Genomic DNA, 23,072 nt, shown 5'->3' with positions numbered 1-23,072 from the left:
GAGGAAATTCATCTTAGAGGGACTTAAACTTGTTAACAGTTCTAAAATTGCTTAGGTTATTTTTGGAACTCTTGGGAGGAGAGGTGAGGTCCCAGAGGACTGGACAAGGGCAAACAAGGGCAAAACTTTGCCCTTGTACCTATCTTTAAAAAGGGGGAAACAAAGAGGACTCAGGAAATTACAGAACAGTCAGTCTAACTTAGAGGTGTGGAAAGATACTGTACTGGAACAAATTATTAAACAATCAATTTGTAAACACCTAGAGGATAACAGGATTATAAAACAATAACCAGCATGAATTTGTCAAGAACGAGTCATGTCAAATGAACATAGTTTCCTTCTTTGACAGAGTTACTGGTGTAGTGGATAGAGGGAAGCAGCAGGTGTGGTATATCTCGATTTTAGTAAGGCTTTTGACACAGTCCCACATGACTGTCTCATAAGCAAACTAGGGAAATGTCTAGATGAAATTCCTGTAAGGCAGGTTGAAAGAGTATTCCCAATGCTGTCAAAATGGGAGGCCTTATCTATGGATCACAAAAATGGGAGGCCTTATCTATGGATCACACAAGAGTCAATTCTGGGTCTGGTTCTATTGGTTATTTCCATTAATAACTTGTATAGTAGAGCAGTAACTACACTTATGAAATCTACAGTTCACACCAAGCTGCACTGTGGGGCTACAAGCACTTTGGAGGACAGTATCAGAATTCAAAACAATCTTGATAAATTGGAGGACTGGTCTGAAATCAAGATAAAATTCAATAAAGACAACTGCAAAGTACTACACTTACGAAGGAAAGAAAATCAAAAGCATAAACTACAAAATGGCTCAATGATAGTACTGCTGAAAAGGAATGAGGGATACAGTACATCACAAATTGAGTATGAATCAATGAGGTTGTTGTGAAAAAAGCTAATACTCTGGGATGTATTAACAGGAGTGTTGTATGTAAAACAGGAGGTAACTGTCCCACTCCACTCAACACTGATGAGGCCACAGCTAGAGTACTGTGTCCAATTCTGGCACCATACTTTAGGAAAATGTGGACAAACTGGAAAGAGTCCAGGGCAGAACAAAAATAAATAAATAAAATAAATAAAGGTCAGGTTTTCTAAACCCTTCATACTAGGAAAGTTTTTAATTAGTCTTGAGACAAGACTGAGTGGAGCCTCATAATCTTCATGTATGTGAAGGGCTGTGATACAGAGGACAGTAATCATTTGTTCTCTATGCCCACTGAAGGTAGAAGAATAATTAATTGGCTTAATCTATAGCAGGGGTTTTCAACCTGGGGTCTGCAGATTACGTTTAAGATTTCCAAAGGGGTATGCACCTCCATTTGAAGTTTTTTAGTTTTTTGATCCTATAGTAAGGGAGAAGTAGGTTAGAGATATTAGGAAGGGGGGAAAAGAGAACTATAATTAAGCTCCAGAATAGGCTTCCAAGGGAGGCTGTGGAATCCCCAGCACTGGATGTTTTTAAGAACTGGTTGGACAAATACTTGTGAGAGATGCTCTAGGTTTACTTTGTCCTGCCTCAGCTAAAGGGGCTGGACTTGATCTCTCAAGGTCCCATCCAACCCTACATTTCTAGGATTTGATAATGGTATCCAGACTCCCACAGCACTGGAATGTTATGTTTTTGTAGTAAGAAACCACCTCAACGCTCTGCAATCATTAGTCAGAAGGTATGTGTTTCATTTTAAAAGTGTGAATAAAAAAAAAATTTTTGTTTATAGATTCTATTGAAAGATTTTGGATTTTGAATTCAGTGACATTTTCTATTTAATTTTAAATTAAACTATTAAAATTATTTCCTTACACACACTTTTAATACGCATCAGTTGTGCAAGATAAAAAATACAGACTAAGTTACAGGTTACACTAAATATATTTACTTACAACTATAAACAGATTTATTCATTCCTCCAACCAGTTCCAATATCAGATTAAACTAGGCTACTCGAGTTGGAGGAAATAAGTTGTTCCATTTCTCTCATTCTTTGTCAGTTACAGTGTAGAATAGGGGTCGGCAACCTCTGGCACATGGCTCGCCCTGGTGGGCCGGGCCGGGCCAGGCCAGTTTGTTTACCTGCCGCGTCTCCCGGTTCGGCCGATTGCAGCTCCCACTGGCCACGGTTCGCCGCTCCAGGCCAATGGGGGCTGCGGGAAGCGGCACGGGCCGAGGGATGTACTGGCCACGGCTTCCCACCGCCCCCATTGGCCTGAAGCGGCGAACCGCGGCCAGTGGGAGTCACGATTGGCCGAACCTGCAGATGTGGCAGGTAAACAAATTGGGCCAGCCCACCAATGTGCTTACCCTGGCGAGCCGCGTGCCAGAGGTTGCCGACCCCTGGAGTAGAATCTAAATACAGATTAGATATGTCCCTTATAAGCAAAGTGAGTTCCAACATTACCAAGAAATGGCCTACTTATTTCTACAGCACAAGTGAACCAGTAATACCAATGATGAACCAGTAATTCCTTGTTTCTTTAAGCAAGTGTTCTAGATAACTAATTATGAAATCCTATAAATGATCTGATACACAAGAAGTCTTGTCATTACCTAATGCTTTTTACTTGACCTTCCTTTAACTTGCAGGACCCAAGAAGTTACATATAAATTTGTCCATAAAGCTGTGTGTTCCAGTACAGGAAGTTGTGATCTGTCATGATACTGCATAGTCAGATAGCAAGGCAAGAGCAGAGCAGGTCTTACAATAAAACTGACTGAAACCTAGAGCCATTGGCTTAAAAGTCCTATAAATATATATTTAGTGAGGAAAAAATAAACTCTTCCAGTGACCAAGTTTTCCTAATAAATAAAATAAAGCTCAGTTTCAAATTAACAAAAGAAACTCCAAGATTATAAATTTAAGTACTTTATACAGCATTAAATATTACCTACACCGAACAATTAAGCAATTGTAAACCAGAGAGCATAACAACCTGAACTGAAGTTTATGCAGTGTGCTGTAAGGGTGGGTAAGAGGCAGGAAGAATTCAATGACAATGCACAATACCACTACCAACCCCAAAAGGAATTCATCAGACAGCCTTGACCCTAATCCTCTACTTATCTATTATGACAGATATACCTATCAGCCAGTCCAGTTTCATGGCAGTAATGCCTTATGAATTAACAGTGAGTTTCAGATTTAAAAGGACATTTGTTACAAATTAGCTGAGGTCAAAGTGTTCCATAGAAGACAAACACAGAGTCCGTTGGAGCAGGTGACAGCTGTCTTGTTTAACTAGCACTTGTTTCCAAACCAATCCACAGAGCAATCAACTACTCTACATGGGGATATGGGTAAAGAAAAAGAAGGCAGAAGAACGGAGAGCTCCTTAATAGGATAGCATAGTAAAGTCACAGCAGCTGCTTGTACAACATGAAAGCTGCCAAAAAGGGTCAGAATTCCCTGACTGCAAATAGGTTTGGAAGGATTTGATTTTTATTGGTAAACGTCAATTTCTCCATACGCACAAAGACTGACAAAAAACATTTCCACCAATAAAACTTTTACAGATAGGCAAAGTAAGAAAAATACTGCTGAGTCTTAGACTCCCACCTTAATGTATATAAAACATGTTGTAATGGATGCTACATAAAGCATGTATCTCCACTCTGCTAAAACTGCTGGCTCTGGTGTTAACATTTGTTACAGTGTGTGTGGGGGGGGGTCAAAGTTGAGGAACAGCATAAATGCAATTATATTTGTGGTGTGCAGCTCAGCTGCACATGTACAATAACAGAGGATAACTTTGTTTTATTTCTATTACAGGTTGCAGAAGAAAATCCCTAAAGGAATATTGCAGCAAATACGCTGACCTCAAAGTCAAAACAGTGACAAAGCCTGGAAAGGGACAGAAGGACATTTTGTACAGCAAAGTTTATAAAACAGACATCTCATGACAGGCAAATTGTACTGCTGAACATGTGAATAGTAAGGTTCATGATATTAAAAAATGTCAAGAAAAAATAAACCAGGCTTTGACAGAAACCTGTTAGGGAAGAATGAGAGAAAAGAACCAAGAAGCTACAGATTTTCATGCAATCTGGTACTCATGTTGTGCTTTGAGGCAATCTGAGTTAATTCAGTCCATGGTTTGAGCTTTTTATTAACTATGCTTGCTTCACAGTGATCCACTGAGAGCACGCGCTTGCCCAGATCATCATCAGCAGCAGCTGGAAAAAAATACCTGCCTGAAGTTTTCACTCACCAAGCTGCAACTAGGGATCTTTTGAGTGGTGGGAAATTCTCTTTAGTAACTGATGCAACTCCAGAGCTTGCTGAACACCCAGCAATTAACATCCTTGCAGTGTTCTTCAGTGACAAATATAAATCAATAAACACCATTTAAATCCTCTGTTACTTCTCAGCGCAGTTCAGGGATCTTTTCAATTTGGACATATTGGAGAGTATAGCCACACACAGGAAAACTGTCAATCAACGATGCTCCACGACACAAATGCAATGCTTAGTGAAAGACTTGAAAGAAATATATCCACATCTGCTGCACATTCCATGTATTGCTCATCATCTCCATGTAGGCTTTGATAAGGCAATCAGAACTGATGAGTTCCATGACACCAATAAATTTGAAATACATTTTCAGCAATATTTAAACATACCAACAGGCAAAGGTGAGCATTTGTTAAAGTCTGTCACCCAACACGAGCCCATTGAATGCGTCCCTGCCCACCCCCCATTGTACAATTGCGCTGGTTTTCCTGGCTCAAGGCAAAACAATTCATTCATGCACACTGGGACGAGTGACAGATTCTCATTAAAGACAAGTATACAGTCAGCTCAAAGAAGGAAATGAAACTATGCTGGATTGTCAAGGTCAATGGAACCCTATGAGAACCGTATTGCAAGTTATCTTTTATTTTTGTATTTTGAGGGGAAAACCATGGGGTTCCTTTGTAAATGGAAACAAATGCACCCCAATATATCACACTGATCTGCAGCTTAACCACTATTTACAAGTTGCGGCTGATGTAGATAATGCCGTAAGAAATAGAAGGCAAGTCAATACGCTCCAAAAGTGATCCCCTTTCATCTGCACTGTGTGCTTTCACACCAGAATTTCTAAGCCAACTGAAAGCAATCATATCCCACAAGTTACTCGGACTCTATGGATCAGGATTTCAGTTTGATCCATTTGTCAAGGCCCAGATGTCACACAATTTTAGCAACTACAAAAATATTCTGTGCATTTCCCTTGCTAGGCAGAAGAGTTCAAGCATGATTTTAACTTGCATATGGTGTGCAAAGTGTCATGTGATGACTTGAACATTAGAAAAGAGAAAACCAGCCATTGCATGTCATGTCCAGTGCATCACCTGCACTCACAATGACAGCAGCTTCAGTGTCTGTGAAAAAATCATTGTCTGTTGAAAAGTTCAAAGCAAACACTGCATATGCCTCTGTGAAGACCAAATTGGAGAGCTCAGCATTTTTTACTGTAAGGACATATGCTCAAATCTGGAAAGCTTCTGAAATCTAGAATCATCTGCTGACTCTACCAAATAACTAGGCATTCCAGTAACTGTAATAAAAGGCCTGAGGTGGATGAATGTGTGCACATGCATACACATGTTTTGGTGGGGGGGGGGGGAGAGAGAGTGTCTGGGGGGTGGGGAAGAAGTCTCACTTAAACCTCCTAGTCATAGAAACATTATAGGCAAAAATCCAGTAATTTAGACTTTTCAATTAGACTTGGACTAGCACATGATTAGTAAAACAAAGTATGATGAGTTGATGTAAGGACAGGATCGCCGCCAGCTTTTCTGCTGCCCTCGGCAGCGGAAGGTCCTGCCCCGAAATGCCACCCCCCCACACACAGAGGTGGCGGAAGGTCCCGCCGCCGAAATACAGCCTCGGTTGCCGCTCCCCAAATTATAGCGCCCTAGGCAACCACCTAGGTCGCCTAATGGGTTGCGCCGGCCCTGTGTAAGGATATTTACTTTTGTATATTTCTATATATGATGTTGACAATTTGTGCTTTAACAGTTTATAAAGCTTTAATGTTTTCAATCTGAAAGTGGCTTTAGTAGAGATGCTCCAGTTGAGGAACCTCATATTAATGAAGAAGTCTGGATAACACATTTTGGCCAGGTCTTTAATGACTACCCCCAAACGGCTTTTTAATCTAATTCAACCATAGTTGGTGCAATGAGGAATCCTCTCTTTAATTTACCACTCTGGCCTTCAGAAACAGACAGTGAACTCTAGTCATTTATTTTAGCCCAATGATAGAAAAAAGTTCCAAGGGAAGATTTTTCTCCCCACTGAAGTTTTTCAGAAGAACCTTGACTGGTGTCTCCAGTCTTGGCTAAATTATTTACCATCATTAGTCATGCTGGAGGTGCAATATCACAGGGTTTTTTTGTTTTGTTTGTTTTAAAAAGTGGACCAAAAAAAAAGAAAATCCTGATTCATATAGACCTATTAATCTGTTAGATGTGGCAGGGAAAATGTATTTTAGATTTTTAATATCTAAATTTGAAATGTGGACTTGAAAGGCTAATTTACTACACAAAGAGCAAAGTGGCTTTAGGGCTAGTAGAGCCACAACTGACAATTGTTTATTTTATCCTATATGGTTTATAAATATACTGCAGTTAAGGATACTAGATTGTATGTGGCTTTATAGATCTTAAAATGGCATTTGACTAACAGAAAAACTATGGGTAAAATTAAGAAGAATTGAGCATCAATCTAATACTTCTGTATATTTTGGAGGCTTTACACCAGGGTAACACCTCTAGGGCAAGAGCTAAAAGTCAACCCAGACTGTACTATATTCCCTACTTCTAAGGGAGTACATCAGGGATGACTTCTAGTGCCTCTTTTTAATTAATTAATGACATGGTGTATGGTTTAAAAAAAAAAGACGGTAATGCCTCTCTGCCACAAATTAAGGCTAGATCTATCCTGTTACATACCAATGATATGGTTGTTTTATTGCAAACTCCAAAAAGCCTCTGAAGATTATGTCATTTTTCTTCATACTATAATTCTCAAGACCTGGTTGTCAATTACAATTTTGGGAAGAACCCTCTGCAAATTGAGGGGAAGACAGGAGGCCACCTTGTAGAAGAAGTCTCTGCTTTTATGCATTTAGGGATGAAGTTCCACCATGTGGGCCACTGATCCCCTTATCATAAAGGTTTAAAACAAAAGGCATTTAGCTCTGCTCAAGGAGTGCCCCGTTTTACCCACTCATATGGTGGGAACATAGCTGCTGCAGCACTAAGTTTTTAATGCTACAATATCATCACAGATGCTTTAGGGGGTCAAAGTTTAGTTTAGAGAACAAATGTCAGCCACAGAGATAGTTCAAAATAATTTTGAGGAGACAATTCTCCCAAATTCTATATTTGCCTCATTTTTACATACGGAGGTGGGTTACCCCCCGTAAGTAGATCTTGAATTGCTTTTTTTTATTATTTATTTTGGTCCGAGTACTCCTTATTTCCATGGTATAAGACCCTCCAATAGATTTTATTTAGGTTGGGTTTTTCTATTATTGATGGTATTGTTAATCAACTCAATCAATTACTCAAACAGAGAGCCACGGATATTACCCAGCAAGAAGATGAGACTATGATTCATGATTCCAAGTTTGCTTTTTGGTTCTCTACTTTGAAGACAGCCCATGTTTTTGAACTGTATTTGAATGAGTTATCAAATCCTCATTTATGTAAGATTAAGCTTCCAAACCATGGCAACTGCAGTCCTCAAAAGTTAGATATGGAAAAGTTCCTTCAGATCTTCATTTCTGCCCATGTGAATCTGGAGCACAGGAAGATTTATCTCATTATCTTTTGGATTATTCAATTTTCCAATTTCTGAGAGCATGGTTGATTTTATCTTTTTTATATAAAAAGAATTTTTATCAGCTCAAAAGAAAGTTGTTGTTTTTTGTGTGTTTTTTTTAGTATTTTCTCAATGTCTGGTAGTAATTAAATTGATGGTAATTTTTGCCCTTTTAGCATTATGGTTTAGAAGAGAGTTATTAAGTCCGGACGGATATTTTAATACATTATGTGGATGTTAGAATAGTTTTAAATCATATATGTTTTTTCTGTGTGTGTTTGCAAGAGACATGTTATATGTTATCTAATAAAATTGATTAAATCTCATTGCCTACGGTCATTAAATAATTGTCTGGCTCCCCTTCCATAATTTCATGGAACTGTAAAAATTTAAATAAAAAAAGCTTAAAAATAAAAAATTAATATTATTTGTTGGAGTTATGAAAAATAAAAATCAGGTTCCACCAATCCTAAGTATAAGGGTCAACAGCCAAACTGTCAGTCATGTAAACTCTTCCATGCAGGACATACAATAATTGGGGGGAAGGGGGAAGATTTAAATTTGGCAGTATCCTGAATTTCTGGCTCTGTTGTGCAATGGGACAATAGAACAGGAGAGACTCTCGGCAGGTACTGCTGATATATTGCCACATTTGTCTCTAACCCCGTTTCCCCTGCGACCAAGTTTCTTTCAGCATTGCAGTGAATCAGCCTTTCCAAGCATTTAGGGAGAAGTAACCATATGCCCTCTCCTTGCCCGAAAACTCTAATCGCAAAATCCAGATTTTACATACCGTATTTTCCGGCGTATAAGACGACTGGGCGTATAAGACGACCCCCAACTTTTCCAGTTAAAATATAGAGTTTGGGATATACTCGCCGTATAAGACTACCCCTCTTCCAACGCACACCAAAAAAAAATTTAAAAAACATCAGATTTGATTTCAATATGGTAATTTTAATTCAAATGCTTATGACATGCAGGTACTTAGCAGGAAAACTGTCACTTATAAACATAAGGCTGTTTGTCATCAAACATGTAAACATAAAACAGTGCAAGTGGATTAAACTTTTCCTAATTCACTCTAAAGCTGAAAGGAAGGATAAGACAATAAACCCATGGGAGCTGCCATGCTGTTTGTTTTCTAAGCTGTCAACCAAACTGGAACTGATGATGATAGGAGGAAGATAACAAACAAGAGAGAGAGAGCAAGTGCCGGGCCAGTCCCTGGCGAGTTAGCAACGCCCATCATAACTGCAAGCTACGGTATTTTTACAGGTTTTGCTGGCGTGACAGTTTCCCTTTAAAAGCCTTCAAAATCCTCCTGTTCGTCATCTGATATCATAAGTATATCAATGACATCTTGTGATACATTTGTAAGGCAGTCATCGTATGGATCGAATTCCGTATCAGATGGTGTGGTCTCAGCTTCAGCTTCCTCTTCATCTTGCCACAAGTAGTCGTCCTCAATACCATCTAATGAATTTGATATGCCACACTTCTTGAAAGACTTGATTACTGTTTCTGCATCAATATCATTCCAGGCTTTTATGACAAACTTGCACAAAACATCCAACTGTGGAGCACGCATGTTTCCTCCTTTTGTGAATGACTTTTCGCCGCTAACCATCCATTCATTCCACTGTTCTTGAATGCCATCTTTAAATGGCTTGTTTAGGCACACATCCAGTGGCTGTACCAACGATGTCAATCCTGCAGGAATAACTGCCGCATCTGTGTTTAGTCTTGCAAGCATTTGCTTGGTGCTGGGAGTTAAATGAGCCCTGAACATATCCCACACCAGTAGACTACATTTTTGAATAAGTCCACCTGGTCGCCTGCTCCATACATTATCAAGCCATAGCTTTACCCCTTCTTCATCCATCCAGCCTTTTTCATTCACATGTACAAAACAACCAACAGGGAACTTGAATTTCGGCATTGTTTTTCTTTTAAAAATAATCATTGGTCTCAGTTTGGCGCCATCAGCTGTGCATCCTAGTACCACTGTAAAACTGGACTTCTCATGTCCTGTTGTTTTAATTAAAATTGTTTTTTCACCTTTTTGATGGACAGTTTTATTTCCAACCATATCAAAATTCATTGGAGTTTCATCCATATTTCCAATACTACTTAACGCATAGCCATGTTTAGTGCGCTGTTGTATTACGTATCGATGGAAACTATTTACTTTGCTATCAAAATCTGCAGGTAATTTTGGGGCAATTTTCATCTTTTGCCTCAGTACCATATTATGCCTTCCCATGAATCTAGTACACCAGGATACAATGGCCTTAAATCTGTTGCTGTGATCTGGGTTAGATTTGGCCCACTGAAGTGCAAACAAATGTATTTTATTTCGTGTCACTACATAACCGTTTTGGCGATGCTCATTCACCATGTCTGCTACATGTTTTTCGAGTTCTGGCCAATGTGGAGTGCCTCTTCTTAATGCACACTTACCCCTTGGCATACTCTTTAATGCTTTTTCATTTGCTTTCCAGTCCCGAACCATCTTTTCTGTTACTCCATATTGTCTTGCAGCAGCGCAGTTATTATGTTCCATGGCAAAGTTTACAACTTTAAGTTTGAAACTGGCTTCATATTTCTTTCTTCTTGCTGGTGGAGCCATGATGGGGTTTTGACTGTTGGACATTTGTATACTGTACTGTATGTACTGGTGCTATACTGTATGAACAGGTACAGATACTGGTGCTGTACTGTATGTGGTACCCAGTATACAACAACCAGCCAATCACGGCAAGCGATGTACCTTACCGGCGATTGGCTGGTTGTTGTATACAAAGCCTGCTTGGATTGGTCAGCTCTCCCTGCCTGCCCAGCCCTCCCTGTCTCCAAGACTATCAGAGCGATAGCGCAAACACGCCTCTTTCACCCGTCTGGCCCGCCCTTGTATCCTATTACCTCCTTCTCTGCCTCTCAGATCTCGCACATGCGCGCCTGCGCCGCTTCACTGCAGTCCTCAGGAGCGAGATCTGAGAGGCAGAGAAGGAGGTACGGTAATAGGATACAAGGGCGGGCCAGACGGGTGAAAGAGGCGTGTTTTTCTGGGCACAGCGCTGCTTTATCTCTTTTTTCCATACCCCGGGTGTCCCGGACGCCTGCAGCTTGCTCCGCCCTTCACTTACTCCTTCCCGGTGAGCCGCCCCCTCACCTCGTCATCGGGCGGGGATGTGGCCGCGGCCATTTTTGAGTGACCACAGATTCTCCAGTCCGGCTCGGAAGTTTCAGCACCCGCCCTATAAGACGACACCCGGCGTATAAGACGACCCCCGACTTTTGAGAAGATTTTCCTGGGTTAAAAAGTAGTCTTATACGCCAGAAAATACAGTAATCTGAGGGCCACAGTTTTAGTTATGAGCTATACCGATCCCGAATTGTTTCTTACAATTCGGAAATTATTATTGTTGCTCTTTTGGAGAGCTCTCTAGAGTGAAAAAGTAAGGTGTTTTCTTCATGTTCAAAGAATCTTTCTGAAATGATGATCTATTTATAGAATGTCAGAGGCAGTACATGAATTTTTGATCTCTTGAATTATATAAAAGGTAGCACAAAAATGCATTCATTTCATACACACACACATAGCTGCCTCCACCTTTCACACAAAAACAAAAACCCCACAATCTCCTCTCCTTCAGAATTGACCATAGCATTTTAGAGTGGGAATATGAATATTTTCACCACTCATTTTACCCAGTTGTAATTATACCAAGCACAGACTGACCTCAAGATTCTGGAAAAAGTCTTCACAATTATTTTGTCTCCTCCCCGCCACTCATCACCCACAGGGGGAAAAAATCTGGATCAGCAACAGTCTCTACTGATAGAAGAGTGGAGCCCAGCTGCTCAGAATAGTGACAGCTATGCATGGATCCTATTTAAATATATAAATTGGCATATTTCGTTATAAGCCCTAAGGAATTGGACTCCCTTTATCAGTCAGAGGTTTGCCTAGACAATCTCCTCTTTCCTCCCTCCCCACCATTATTTATCTACAGAAAAAAGAGTAGTAACAACCTTGATATAAAATAAGCACAGACGCTCCCCGGGTTACGCAAACCTGACTTACACAAACCCCCACTTACGGAAAAAGTTCCGTAAGCTTTTCTTTTTTGGGGGGAAGGGGGGCAATTGTCAGGTATACGTCCCTGACTTATGCAAGGCATTCCAGAATGGAACGCTTGCATAAGTCAGGGAGTGTCTGCACACAAAAACTCATAACTTTACCTAGGTTTTTTTTTTTTAAAAAAGGCAAAGATGCAGGAAGTTTCCAGGTAAATGCAACAAAAATAAAGGGGCAAAGGTTTAATAAAATTCACTGTTCTAGGAGTTGTCTGAGTATTTTCCTGTTTATTCCTTTCTTCCAGTTATGTAGCCACATCTCTCCTTCCATTCATCTCCATAACATTACCATGCTTATTTCCACTATTGTCTTCTTTCTCTGAAAGATAGCATCACCTTTCTTCTCCTACCAACTTTCATAATCACATCCACGTCCTTGCTTTTCCATATCACTGTTTCATCCTCTAGTCTTCTATTTATGTCTTTTCTGCTCCCCCGTGACTCGTGTTGCCTTTGCTCCCTCCTATATTTCAGTCTTTAAGATCCACCCAACTTTCTCCCGTGTGCTCCATGCAGACACTTTGCATTTATAAAATGTAATGCCTTCCATCTGACCTCTATACATTTTAAAGACTAGTTTAGTCTGAGCTCCCCAGAGAGATTACATCAATGTTCTTACTCTCATTATAATAAAGAAAGATTATGGGTCTGATTTGCAGAGGTACTATACACCTGAAGCTCCATATGAAGTCAATGGGAGCTTCAGGTGTTCAGTGCTTTGAAAAGTCAGGCCATAACAGAGGATTTAGTAAGTTCCTAGGTGCCTAACTTTCACTGAAATGAATGAGATTTAGGTGCCTAAATACCTTTTAAAAATCTGGGCCTAAGTGACTTGCCAAAGGTAACACAGGGCTTGTCTTCACTACCACGCTTCAACATACATGGTGAAGACATGCTATGATAATGGGAGAGTGCTCTCCCATCAACGTAATTACTCCACCTCAACGAGACAGAAGCTATGTCAGTGGGAGAGCGTCGCCTGCTGACATAGTACTGCTTTAAGTCGATGTAAGTTGCGTCATTTGGGGTGTATTTTGTCACATCCCTGAGCAATGCAAATTACAATCGACTTAAGCAGTAGTGTAGACAAGCCCCCAGAAAACTCATTCGCATTTCCATTCCTTAACTACGAGGCCACTCTTTCTCTACTTCCATCACTCCTCCTTAAAAGATTAGGAGAAAGCAGTAACTATCCCATTGCACTTAGCTATCAAACAGTTTTGTTCATAATATGAACCTCCAAATTTAGCCACACAAGGAATACACCTCAAATGCACCCCTAATGCTTTGGATCAGTTCCCTCCACACTTTAAAGGAGATTTCAAGGTTCTCAAAGCTACAAAAGGGACTCTGCTGGAACTGGCATAATGATTTCTGATGTACTCCTAGTATGCAAGAAGGATCAGTTGAGACAATGACTATTTTTTTTTCCAAATCAAGCTAAAGCAACTCCTATAGAATGGGAGCACAGACAGAAGCACTAGCTAGGTAAAATGAACTTTGAGCATTAAAGTAAGGCATCAATCTTTCAATTCACTTGAAAGATACTACTTTTCCCCTCAGGAACACTGAAATTTATTTCAATCTTATAACTAAAAAGGAACTCTCACACATCCCTCCCATTTGAAGAGCTTATGTGAAATAATACACCTTACTAAGCAGATTTTTACTTACAGAATTTTACTTGTTTTTGAAAAAGTGTAATACCACCTTAGGTCAAGTCTACAATTCATAGGGGGCTTTTTGTTTTTTTTACCCATATATCTATTTTGATTAGGGATATGATTTTTTTTTAACCAAAACAGTTAAACCAATAAAAGCTCTAATGTGAACACAGTTATACTAGTATAACTATTCCCCTGGTATAAACACATTTACACCAGTTTAACTGCATCCACAATAGGGGGTTGAATAGCTTTAGTTATACCTGTACAGTGAATTCTGTGCTACTTTTTAGTGTAGACAACCCCTTACAGTAGGAACACAAATTTCCTGTCTTTCATGTCATGAAAGACAATTCTTGGGTGCTTTTCCTGGCTCATCACTCCAACAGCTAACTAAACACATACATAAATTGCACTGTCCATCCCCCTTCCACTCCAGACATGCTGTATTTCACAACCAGCCTTGAACGAGAATCCACTTGTTCTCACGTCTTATTGCTGTGAAAGGAAGACTGATTCAGAGGCTCTGAGGAAGTAGAAGGGTAGGTTGGATAGGGCTCTCTCTCCCCCCAGACTTGCTAGTAATTAATAGGTTTGAGTCAACAACTTCCTTGGTTCTCAATTATTTACAAAGTTCTCTGTTCCAACTGAACATCATCTCTCTATCTGCTCAGGTTTAGTTGTGACTTACCACTGTGGTGGAGAAATCCTGTAATGATGCACCTCCCTGTTATGCTTGTTTATGTTTTATTTGTAAAGGGAAGGAATTATCCTACCTTTTATATGCTTCATCTATCTGCAGCACTGGTATGAGCTGGATCTGAGATTATTCAAGCATTCACACCACAATTGACACTTTTGGATAGCTTTGTTGACAACTATAGTGCAGGCCTAACTGCAGAAATCAGAGATTAAAAAGACATTAAACTATATCCATTTCCCTGGCAATTAATGATTATTCCCTAGTAGAGCTGTCGATTAATCGCACTGTTAAATAATAGACTAACAATTGAAATGTATTAAATATTTTTGGATGTTTTTCTACATTTTAATATATATTGTATTGTATTGTGTAGTAATTGCAATCAAAGTGTATACTATTTTTATTCTAAATATTTGCACTGTAAAAATGATAAAAATTGTATTTTTCAATTCACCTCATACAAGTACTGTAGTGCAATCTATCATGAAAGTGCAACTTACAAATGTAGATTTTTTTTTGTTACATAGCTGCACTAAAAACAAAATGTAAAACTTCAGAGCCTACAAGTCCACTCAGTCCTACTTGTTGTTTGTATGAGCGATTGGCTGAACAAGTTTGTTTACGTTCGCAGGAGATGCTGCTGCCCTCTTCTTATTTACAAGATCACCAGAAAGCGAGAACAGGCATTTGAATGGCACTGTTGTAGCCGGCGTCGCAAGATATTTACGTGCCAGATGCGCTAAAGATTCATATGGCCTTTCATGCTTCGGCCACTATTCCAGAGGACATATACTTCGACCACTATTCCAGAGGACATATGCTTCCATGCTGATGACGCTTGCTAAAAAAAAAATGCGTTAATTAAATTTGTGACTGAATTCCTCGGGGGGAAATTGTATGTCCCCTGCTCTGTTTTACCCACATTCTGCCATATATTTCATGTTATAGCAGTCACGGACGATGACCCAGCACATGTTGTTCATTTTAAGAACACTTTCATTGCAGATATAACAAAATGCAAAAAGGTACTAATGTGAGATTTCTAAAGATAGCTACAGCACTCGATTCAAGATTTAAGAATCTGAAGTACCTTCCAAAATTTGAGGGGGACAAGGTGTGGAACATGCTTGCAGAAGTCTTAAAAAGAGCAACACTCTGATGCAAAAACTACAGAAACCAAACCTCCAAAAAAGAAAATCAACCTTCTGCTGGTGGCATCTGACTCAGAGGATGAAAATGAACATGCATCAGTCCGCACTGCTTTGGATTGTTATCGAGCAGAACCCGTCATCAGCATGGACGCATGTCCCCTGCAATGGTTCTGGAAGCATGAAGGGACATATGAATCATTACGCATCTGACATGTAAATATCTTGCAACACCAGGTACAACAGTGCCACAAAAACGCCTGTTCTCACTTTCAGGTGACATTGTAAACAAGACACAAGCAGCAGCATCACCTGCAAATGTAAACAAACTTGTTTGTCTGAGCGATTGACTGAACAAGAAGTAGGACTGAGTGGACTTGCTGGCTCTAAAATTTTACATTGTTTTATTTTTGAATGCAGTTTTTGCATATACTACATTTGTAAGTTCAACTTTCATGATAAACAGATTGCACTACAGTACTTGTGTTAGTACTGAAAAATACTATTTTTGTTTTTTTTACAATGCAAATACTTTTAATCAAAAATAAAGTGAGCACTGTACACTTTGTATCTGGATTGTAATTGAAATCAATATATTTGAAAATGTAGAAAACACCCAAAAATACTTATATAAATGCTATTCTATTATTGTTTAACAGTGTGATTAATCGCATGATTAATCGCGATTAATTTTTTTAATCACTTGACAGCCCTATTCCCTAGTTTATTCTTCAGTGCTTTTCCTTGGGTGACTATTCCCGAGATCTCACTGTGAGGAAGTCTTCCCCAATATTCCACCTATGTTCTTTTCCATTCCAGGACATGGAGACTGGATTAACTTTGCAATGACCCTCTCTAGCATAAATTTTGAAGAGTGACTGCTATGGGGGATTAATTTCATTTTATATCAAGGGAACTTCCCTACCCACACACTTTTTCAAATGCAGTCATGTCCAGAACATGAGGGGAGAGGGAGTCTGAGCTTGCCACATACCAATTAACTACTTTAATAAGATTAGTAGTCAAAGGAAATTTAATATTAGGGGGTAACACTGTACTGAACCAATACAAATTTATTTTCTTCACCAATTTCTCAGATTTTACAAATCTTTCTTTACCACAAAGATTTCTGCTACTCTGTCTGATCCTCAACACCCAGTCTGTGCATGTTTTAGTCATCGCATACTCCCAGTTTGGAAAAAGAATCTTTCCTTTTGGGTCCTCTTTTCCTTTTGAGGAAAGAAGGGTTGTTCATTTCTCCCTTTTATTAGTCACTTACAAACCCATTAAGAACAAGGACCCTCATGGAAGAGGCCCTTCTTCTGGCCATGCAGGGTTTGATTTCTCTCTCTCCATAATCTACCAGTGCTGCTTCTTCAATTACCTGTGGAACAATCCTACAGTAAAGTATTGCACAAGCAACAGAGAAACTGACACAAAACTGGTCATTTTCACTCAAACTGCAGCTGGGTCATAGCAGATTGTTCAAGGACAGGTGTGAACGTGAGAGAGAAGGAGGAGAGAGGGAGAAGGAAGTAAGAAGGGGAACAAAGGACAGAACAAGGGAAAATAGGAACTAAGGGTTTGTCTACACTAGCACTTTACAGCATTGCAACTTTCTCACTTTGGGGTGTGAAAAAACACATCCCTGAGCACTGCAAGTTTCAGCGCTGTAAAGTGCCAGTGTAGACAGTGCATCAGCGCTGGTAGCTATTCCCCTCATGGAAGTGGGTTTTTTTCATCTCTCCCAGCACTGGTGCCGCGACTACACAGCCACATTAAAACACTGCCACGGCAGTGCTTTAACTTTGCTAGTGAAGACATGCCCTAAAGTCACTCCATTTAAACACAGATGTTTTGTCTTGAAGACGTGAGAATGCAACAATGAATTCAAGTCTCTACAGCAACTACATTATACCATTTTTTTTTCCTTCTGAAACCTACGGCGCTAAAGTGTGTTTGTGAAGTAAAAGCACGGAAGAAACTATTAACTTTCCTTGAGATTGGCTAGAAAAATTAAAAACAAAAAACACACTCTAAAAAGGCAAAGTGATGTTATGTTTGGATTGTTGAGCAGCCAGCCAATATCATATTATTGTTTTCATTAACTATTCAAGAGACTTTAAAAAAAAAAAACACAAAAAAAAAAAACTTTTGAAGGCTGTTACAAGTTTTGGTTCTTGTGGAAAAAAGCTTCCACTAGTATTTAAAAAAAAAAAAAAAAAAAAAAAGGTATACTTAGCTACTAAATCAGAACAATAGCTATTACTGAACAGACTATACCTATACAAGAAATTACTAGAATGCCTTGTATACAAGGAGAAGAATTCCTAAAGTAGTAAGAGAGATTTTGCCAGTGATTTTGTTTTGTTTGTTTGCAGTTTTATTTTGATTGTGTTTTTTTCCCCATGCTTACATAATTAAATAAGAGTCTGGGGTTATTTATAACATGCAGTTTCAACATACCACAAAATTTTAGTTTAGAACACTACATAGGGAAGTTTGTTTAAAAGCACTCTTTTCGTTGAAATTGTTAAATATTGTGGGAAGGTTTCCATTGTTTTTAAGGTTTTACAAAAACTGTTTACAAGTTTTAAAATTAAGAAGTGTCCCTTTAATAAAGGCTCTGAAATTCATTATACTGTGTCAAGTTTTTTTGTTTTGTTTTGTTCTTTCAATAGATCTTGATTTCCTTCTTTCATTTCATCCCTCCTCTTCTCCACCTTTCCTTACATTCTCTTTTTCCTCTGTAGCCTATTTCCTTGGCCATGTGTTATACTCTTTGGAAAGAAAGTATTTCCTTTCCCCCACCCCTCCCAGAATGAAGCAATCTCTCCTTTCCTTTCATTCTGTTGTCTGATTCTACATCTTTATCTGACTTTTTCATCCCTTTGTTAAGGCTTAGAAAAATTTGACATATACTATAGAAATGACAATACAGAAAAAGATAGACAGCCCCACTGCAGAGGTTCAAGGAAAAATCCCCAAGCAACTCCAGCTGTTGGGAAAAGGAGAAGATGCTGCAATTCCTCCAGATTGTTTTCTCTAGATTCTCTTTCGAGGTTCCATCTTTTGTATCAAACAATGATTCATTAGTGTTAGAAAAGGATGAGGAAGGATGGTCCAGCAATTAGGGCATCAGCCTAGGACTTGGAAAACTGGGGTTCAGGTCCTTGCTCTGTCACATACTTTCGATGTGACCTTAGGCAAATCACTCTGTTTAGTTTCCCATCTATCAATGGGGATAACTACTTCATCTCACAGAGGAGAAATGCATTAAAGATTGTGAGGTGCTCAAATAGCTACTGAAATGGCCCCCATAACTGTAGTAAGACAACCCAAAGAACCCCAGATGCTATTGTCTCTTCCCCTTCCTTCCTTTCCCACACACAAACCCCACCAAAATCACAACTTCCTGGCCTGTAACTTCCTGGCTCTCCTCCCACACAAATGACTCCCATGTTCGCCTCTGATACCAGGCATAGCTTTCAGTATCAGCAGCAGACTAAAACTGTCAATTCTTGACACAATTTTACTGAGGTTCTAAATTGCAGTGGTGAAACTAACCGTAGCATTGTTAATTTCATGCTGATGATGCTTGGAGAGAAGAGGTATGACTTAAAATATATCTAGTTAAAGCAGTGTAAAAGACTGTATGGATACTCAAAACAATATGAACCTGGATTATATTGCTTTAGCAATATAAGGAACAAGTTTAAACTGAACACCCATGATCTTCTGCACTGGTTTAACAAAATCAGTTTTAAAACCAATTTAAGTTAAACCACCTCAACTTCCATGTTTAGACAAGGCCCTAGGAGTCTTTACACCAACAGATTTGTACACTCTTCTCTCCTCCCTCTCAAGTTTTGTAGTTTCTGCTGTAGCACTTCAGTGAAGATGCTACTATGCCAACGGGAGAGTTTCTTCCATCAGTGTAGTTAAGCCACCTCCACCAGAGGCAGTGTAGCTACACTGACCACAGAAGTCCTCCCGTCAACATAGTACAGTCTACACCAGGGGTTAAGTCAATATAACTGTTGCTCAGGAGTGTGGATTGTGCCTTCTGCTATCAGATAGAAAGTAGAAATTTTTGAAGGCAACCCCCTCCCTTCACACCTCCGTTCCATCAGCATTCTTAACAGAATCCCAACTTTCCATTTTCTTAAGCGTTAAGCTCCGAAAAGATGTTTAGAAATAATTCTTGTGCCATTTTTTGCCTTCCTTGTTATTTCTAGGGACATCTGCATGACAATTATATGTGTGTGTCTTAAGAGTTAGTCTTTTCCTACAGTTTGTGCCCCACTTGGGGGCATAATCCTCTGTGATGACAACTGTTTCCACAGAAACTAGTTGTGATGTCACAAATGAGATTAATCACTTCCAAGGAGTGCAGCAGGATGCTTTATGCAAATATCTCTATTAAGAAGACTTGTTCACACTTCAACTTTTAAATAATATTAAAGAAAGCAATATATTTTAGGATTGGCTAACATGGTTCATATCAACTATAAAAGTCTTAAGCCATTCAACAACCATTTTTAAAGAACCATGTTGAAACCACAATATTGATTAAGAATAGTTTTAAATATCAAGCGAGCATTGGCTGAACAAAATTTATCACTATCCAGCTTAGGGGGGGTTGCAGCATTTGCTAGAGAGCAAGTCCATCCAACCTTTTTGGCATTGTGTTGGCAAGTATAAATAAAGATTTGGTATGGCTGCATATACAACCATTTGAACCTAGTACAAGAACATAGATTTACATATGCACACACTGTTGAAGTACATTGCATTTACTGATATTATTCTAGATGCAAATACCATTCAAAGTACTGTAGATGTATACGGAGTGTCAAATGTTGAAATAAATGCTACTATTTAACACACACCAGAATGGTAGTTCTCATAAAAATAGAGATCTAGATAAGATGTGCTAGAAATCAAAAGATGCTACTTTACCTTCTTCCACAATTCCATTCAACACAAAGCTTTTTTGCACTAGTTACCAAGAGGGCAGTGTGGACTTAGATTGTGAAATATATTTAACTGGGTGTCGGTCAAACTGCCCTCCTCAGTGGCCCACAAACTGCATTTAAAACTCTGAATTTGTATTTTAACATGATTGTGGTGAATGGGCTATGGCTAAACCATATAAAACAGTATTACAAGAATAATGTGCAGTGTGCCATTGAACACTGATTGCCCCATTCCCACAGACAGGCGCAAAATCATGTTATTAACTGGTTCAGTTGTGACTCTCACATGACGATGCAGCCAGCAACATCCAGCTCACCTCACTTCTGTTTTTAAACCATGCTCAAAACCCTTTTCAGACAGTCTGAACATAGTTTGTATCCACACTACAGTGATGCCTACAGAGCTTGGCTGGAGAGCGGGCAGTGGAGTAGAAATGCTGCAATGTTTAGGCTAGGACAAACAAACAAACAAAAAAAGGACGTCCACAGTAATGCACCAATGCATGCTAACTACAACTTTCATTCAAAAACGAGGTCTAGTGAAAACAGCTTTCAAAGGTGGCTGAAGTTCAAAGCAATATATTGTTCTGAGATTAACAGTTTGTGGTCTTGTCTACCAAGAAGAGAAAGGGCTTAACTTTATGCTTAACATAGATGCCAACAAAATAAAAGTTATGGGCACACAAAATATCGCAATTCCCCAGTGTCAGTAGTTTTTTTCAGTGGGTGGCACCTGCCAGCCATTACACTGACATTTACAGAGCTTCACTCTGCTATCTCAGACACCACCAAACGCTCAGGAAATACCCAGCAGGCACTGAAGTCTTCAGAAAGCCACGGGAGAGGAACAGGGCAAGGCTGGCACTGGGCATGGAAGATGCCCCCTGGGGACCAGCCAGGGAGATGGGACTGGGCGGAGGAGAGGGCACAGGAAAGAAGAGGGCCAGAGCTCCGGCTTTGGGAAGGGGCAAAGCCGTGCCACCGCCGGCTGCGGAGCCAATAGCTGGTGCCCGGGGCGAGCCCAGCGCCCGCAGCCGCAGCTGGCTGGCGGGGACCTGGGCAGAGGACGGGGCAGAGGGACGCGGCCCCTTTGTTCGCCCCCCCTCACTCACCCACAGTCGCCAGGGTCTCCAAATCCTCCAGCTTGCAGGCGTGGGGCTCGGGCGGCGCCGGGGAGCCGGAGCTCGCGGGGCTGGAGGAAGGGGCAGGCTGGGGCTCGCCCGTTCCCGCCGCCTCGCAGCCACCGGCGCTTTTCGCCCCCACTTTGGCCTTCACGGCGCTGAGCGTCTCCATGGGGTCGGGGGGCGCGAAGTTCGCGTCTCCGGAGCCGGCGCGGCCGCTCCCCCTTCAGCAGCAGCAGGGGCGGCTGCCCCGCCGGGCCAGTTCCTGGTTCAGCCTCTCAGCTGCTGCCGGGCTGCCCAGCATCGCGCCCAGCCGCCGCCGCCTTCCTGCCCCGCACCACAAGCAGCAGCAGCCGCCCCCGCTGCGCGCCCTGCCTTGCTCCCCGGGCCGCCTCTCCCGCCTCCCGGAGCCGCCGCGCAGACAATGGGCAGCCCGGGCGGGCGAGGCGAGCGCGGAGCCGCACGCGGGGCGGGAGGAGGCGGAGCGAGGTTGGGTTTCCTGCAGCTGCGGCACAGACAGTCCCGGCGAGGGAGGGAGGCGCCCGCGGCACCAGATCGTGGAGCGGGATCTCTGCTCATCCCCGCCGCCCTGCGCAGAGCCAGCCCACCGGCCTCGCCCCACCTGGGAGAGTCTGGGGAGGGGGTGGCGGGACAAGGCGCCCTCCCTGCGCTTCCCCCACATGGGGGTGGGCGCAGTAGCTGGCTGGTGCCTTCATAATCTAGATGCCCGCCCCGCCCACACATTTCAAACTGCGGCTCTTCCTCCTAGCTGGCGAGCCCCACCTCCGGGGATACCTGAGGCTGCCGCTCAGTCTCTCACCACCCCTGCCACCTGGTAAACCAGACAGGACTGGGCAGGTTCGGGGGGGGGGCTTCCCCTGCGGCGTCCAAGCTGCGAGTTGGCTTCTCACCCCCGCGCGCTCCCCCCGGCTAGAGAAGTGTCTGGGAAGAGAAAAGTTCTGATCATGTCACACTGGGACATCACAGCAATCAATCCTGCTAGGCACAGCTATTCCCACTTTCTATGCTTCGCAAGTTTGCATATGGTGTTAAACGATTGCATAGTGTTCAGTGGCAGACATATTTAACCCCTGACATGCTTTACATAGTCGGGGGTGAGGTATCGCAATAAATGCCCTCAGACATGGACTAGAAAGGGCCCTGACTTCTCTGGCTGGCACAGGGTTAAAATATTTGCCTGCAATGGGTACTACCAAAGGTACAAACATTTCCCGTTACAGTTGTGTTTTTACACTTAAAACATTATGAAAAATTAATACATTCATCCACATTAAAATACACTATAATGTATGTGTAAACTAACTACTGTATAATAATACTTAAAGTGGATGCAGGTGACTACACAAGGTGTAAGGCAGTGAAGAATTAGGCCCATTGCCTTTGTGTCAGGGTAGCCCTCAACATTGATGCAAAAATGGTTACTAATTATAATAAAAGTAACTTTAGGTTATTACAAACTTT

The 23,072-nt window shown here is 41.0% G+C and overlaps 1 protein-coding gene across 3 annotated transcripts in view; it reads right to left on the bottom strand.

The window, feature by feature from the left end:
- The window catches only part of PRKX (protein kinase cAMP-dependent X-linked catalytic subunit), a 127,417-nt gene extending 105,010 nt beyond the window's left edge, over positions 1 to 22,407 (bottom strand). For 2 of the 3 annotated variants that reach the window (XR_010597661.1, XM_065580742.1), the window contains exon 1: positions 21,582 to 21,912. Coding sequence is in view for 1 of the 3 variants with exons in the window: in XM_065580742.1 (XP_065436814.1) it covers positions 21,582 to 21,762 (181 nt within the window). In the remaining 2 variants the exon portion in view is untranslated. Of the gene's footprint in view, positions 1 to 21,581; positions 21,913 to 22,385 lie in introns of those variants that run through there. The other variant, XM_065580743.1, reaches the window with a different exon arrangement.
- Positions 22,408 to 23,072: the final 665 nt, after the last annotated feature.

Source organism: Chrysemys picta, chromosome 1 (assembly GCF_011386835.1).
Source record: "Chrysemys picta bellii isolate R12L10 chromosome 1, ASM1138683v2, whole genome shotgun sequence".
Taxonomy (NCBI): Eukaryota; Metazoa; Chordata; order Testudines; family Emydidae; genus Chrysemys; species Chrysemys picta.
The sequence above is the reverse complement of the archived record's forward strand: the minus strand, read 5'-3'. Positions and strand labels throughout refer to the sequence as shown.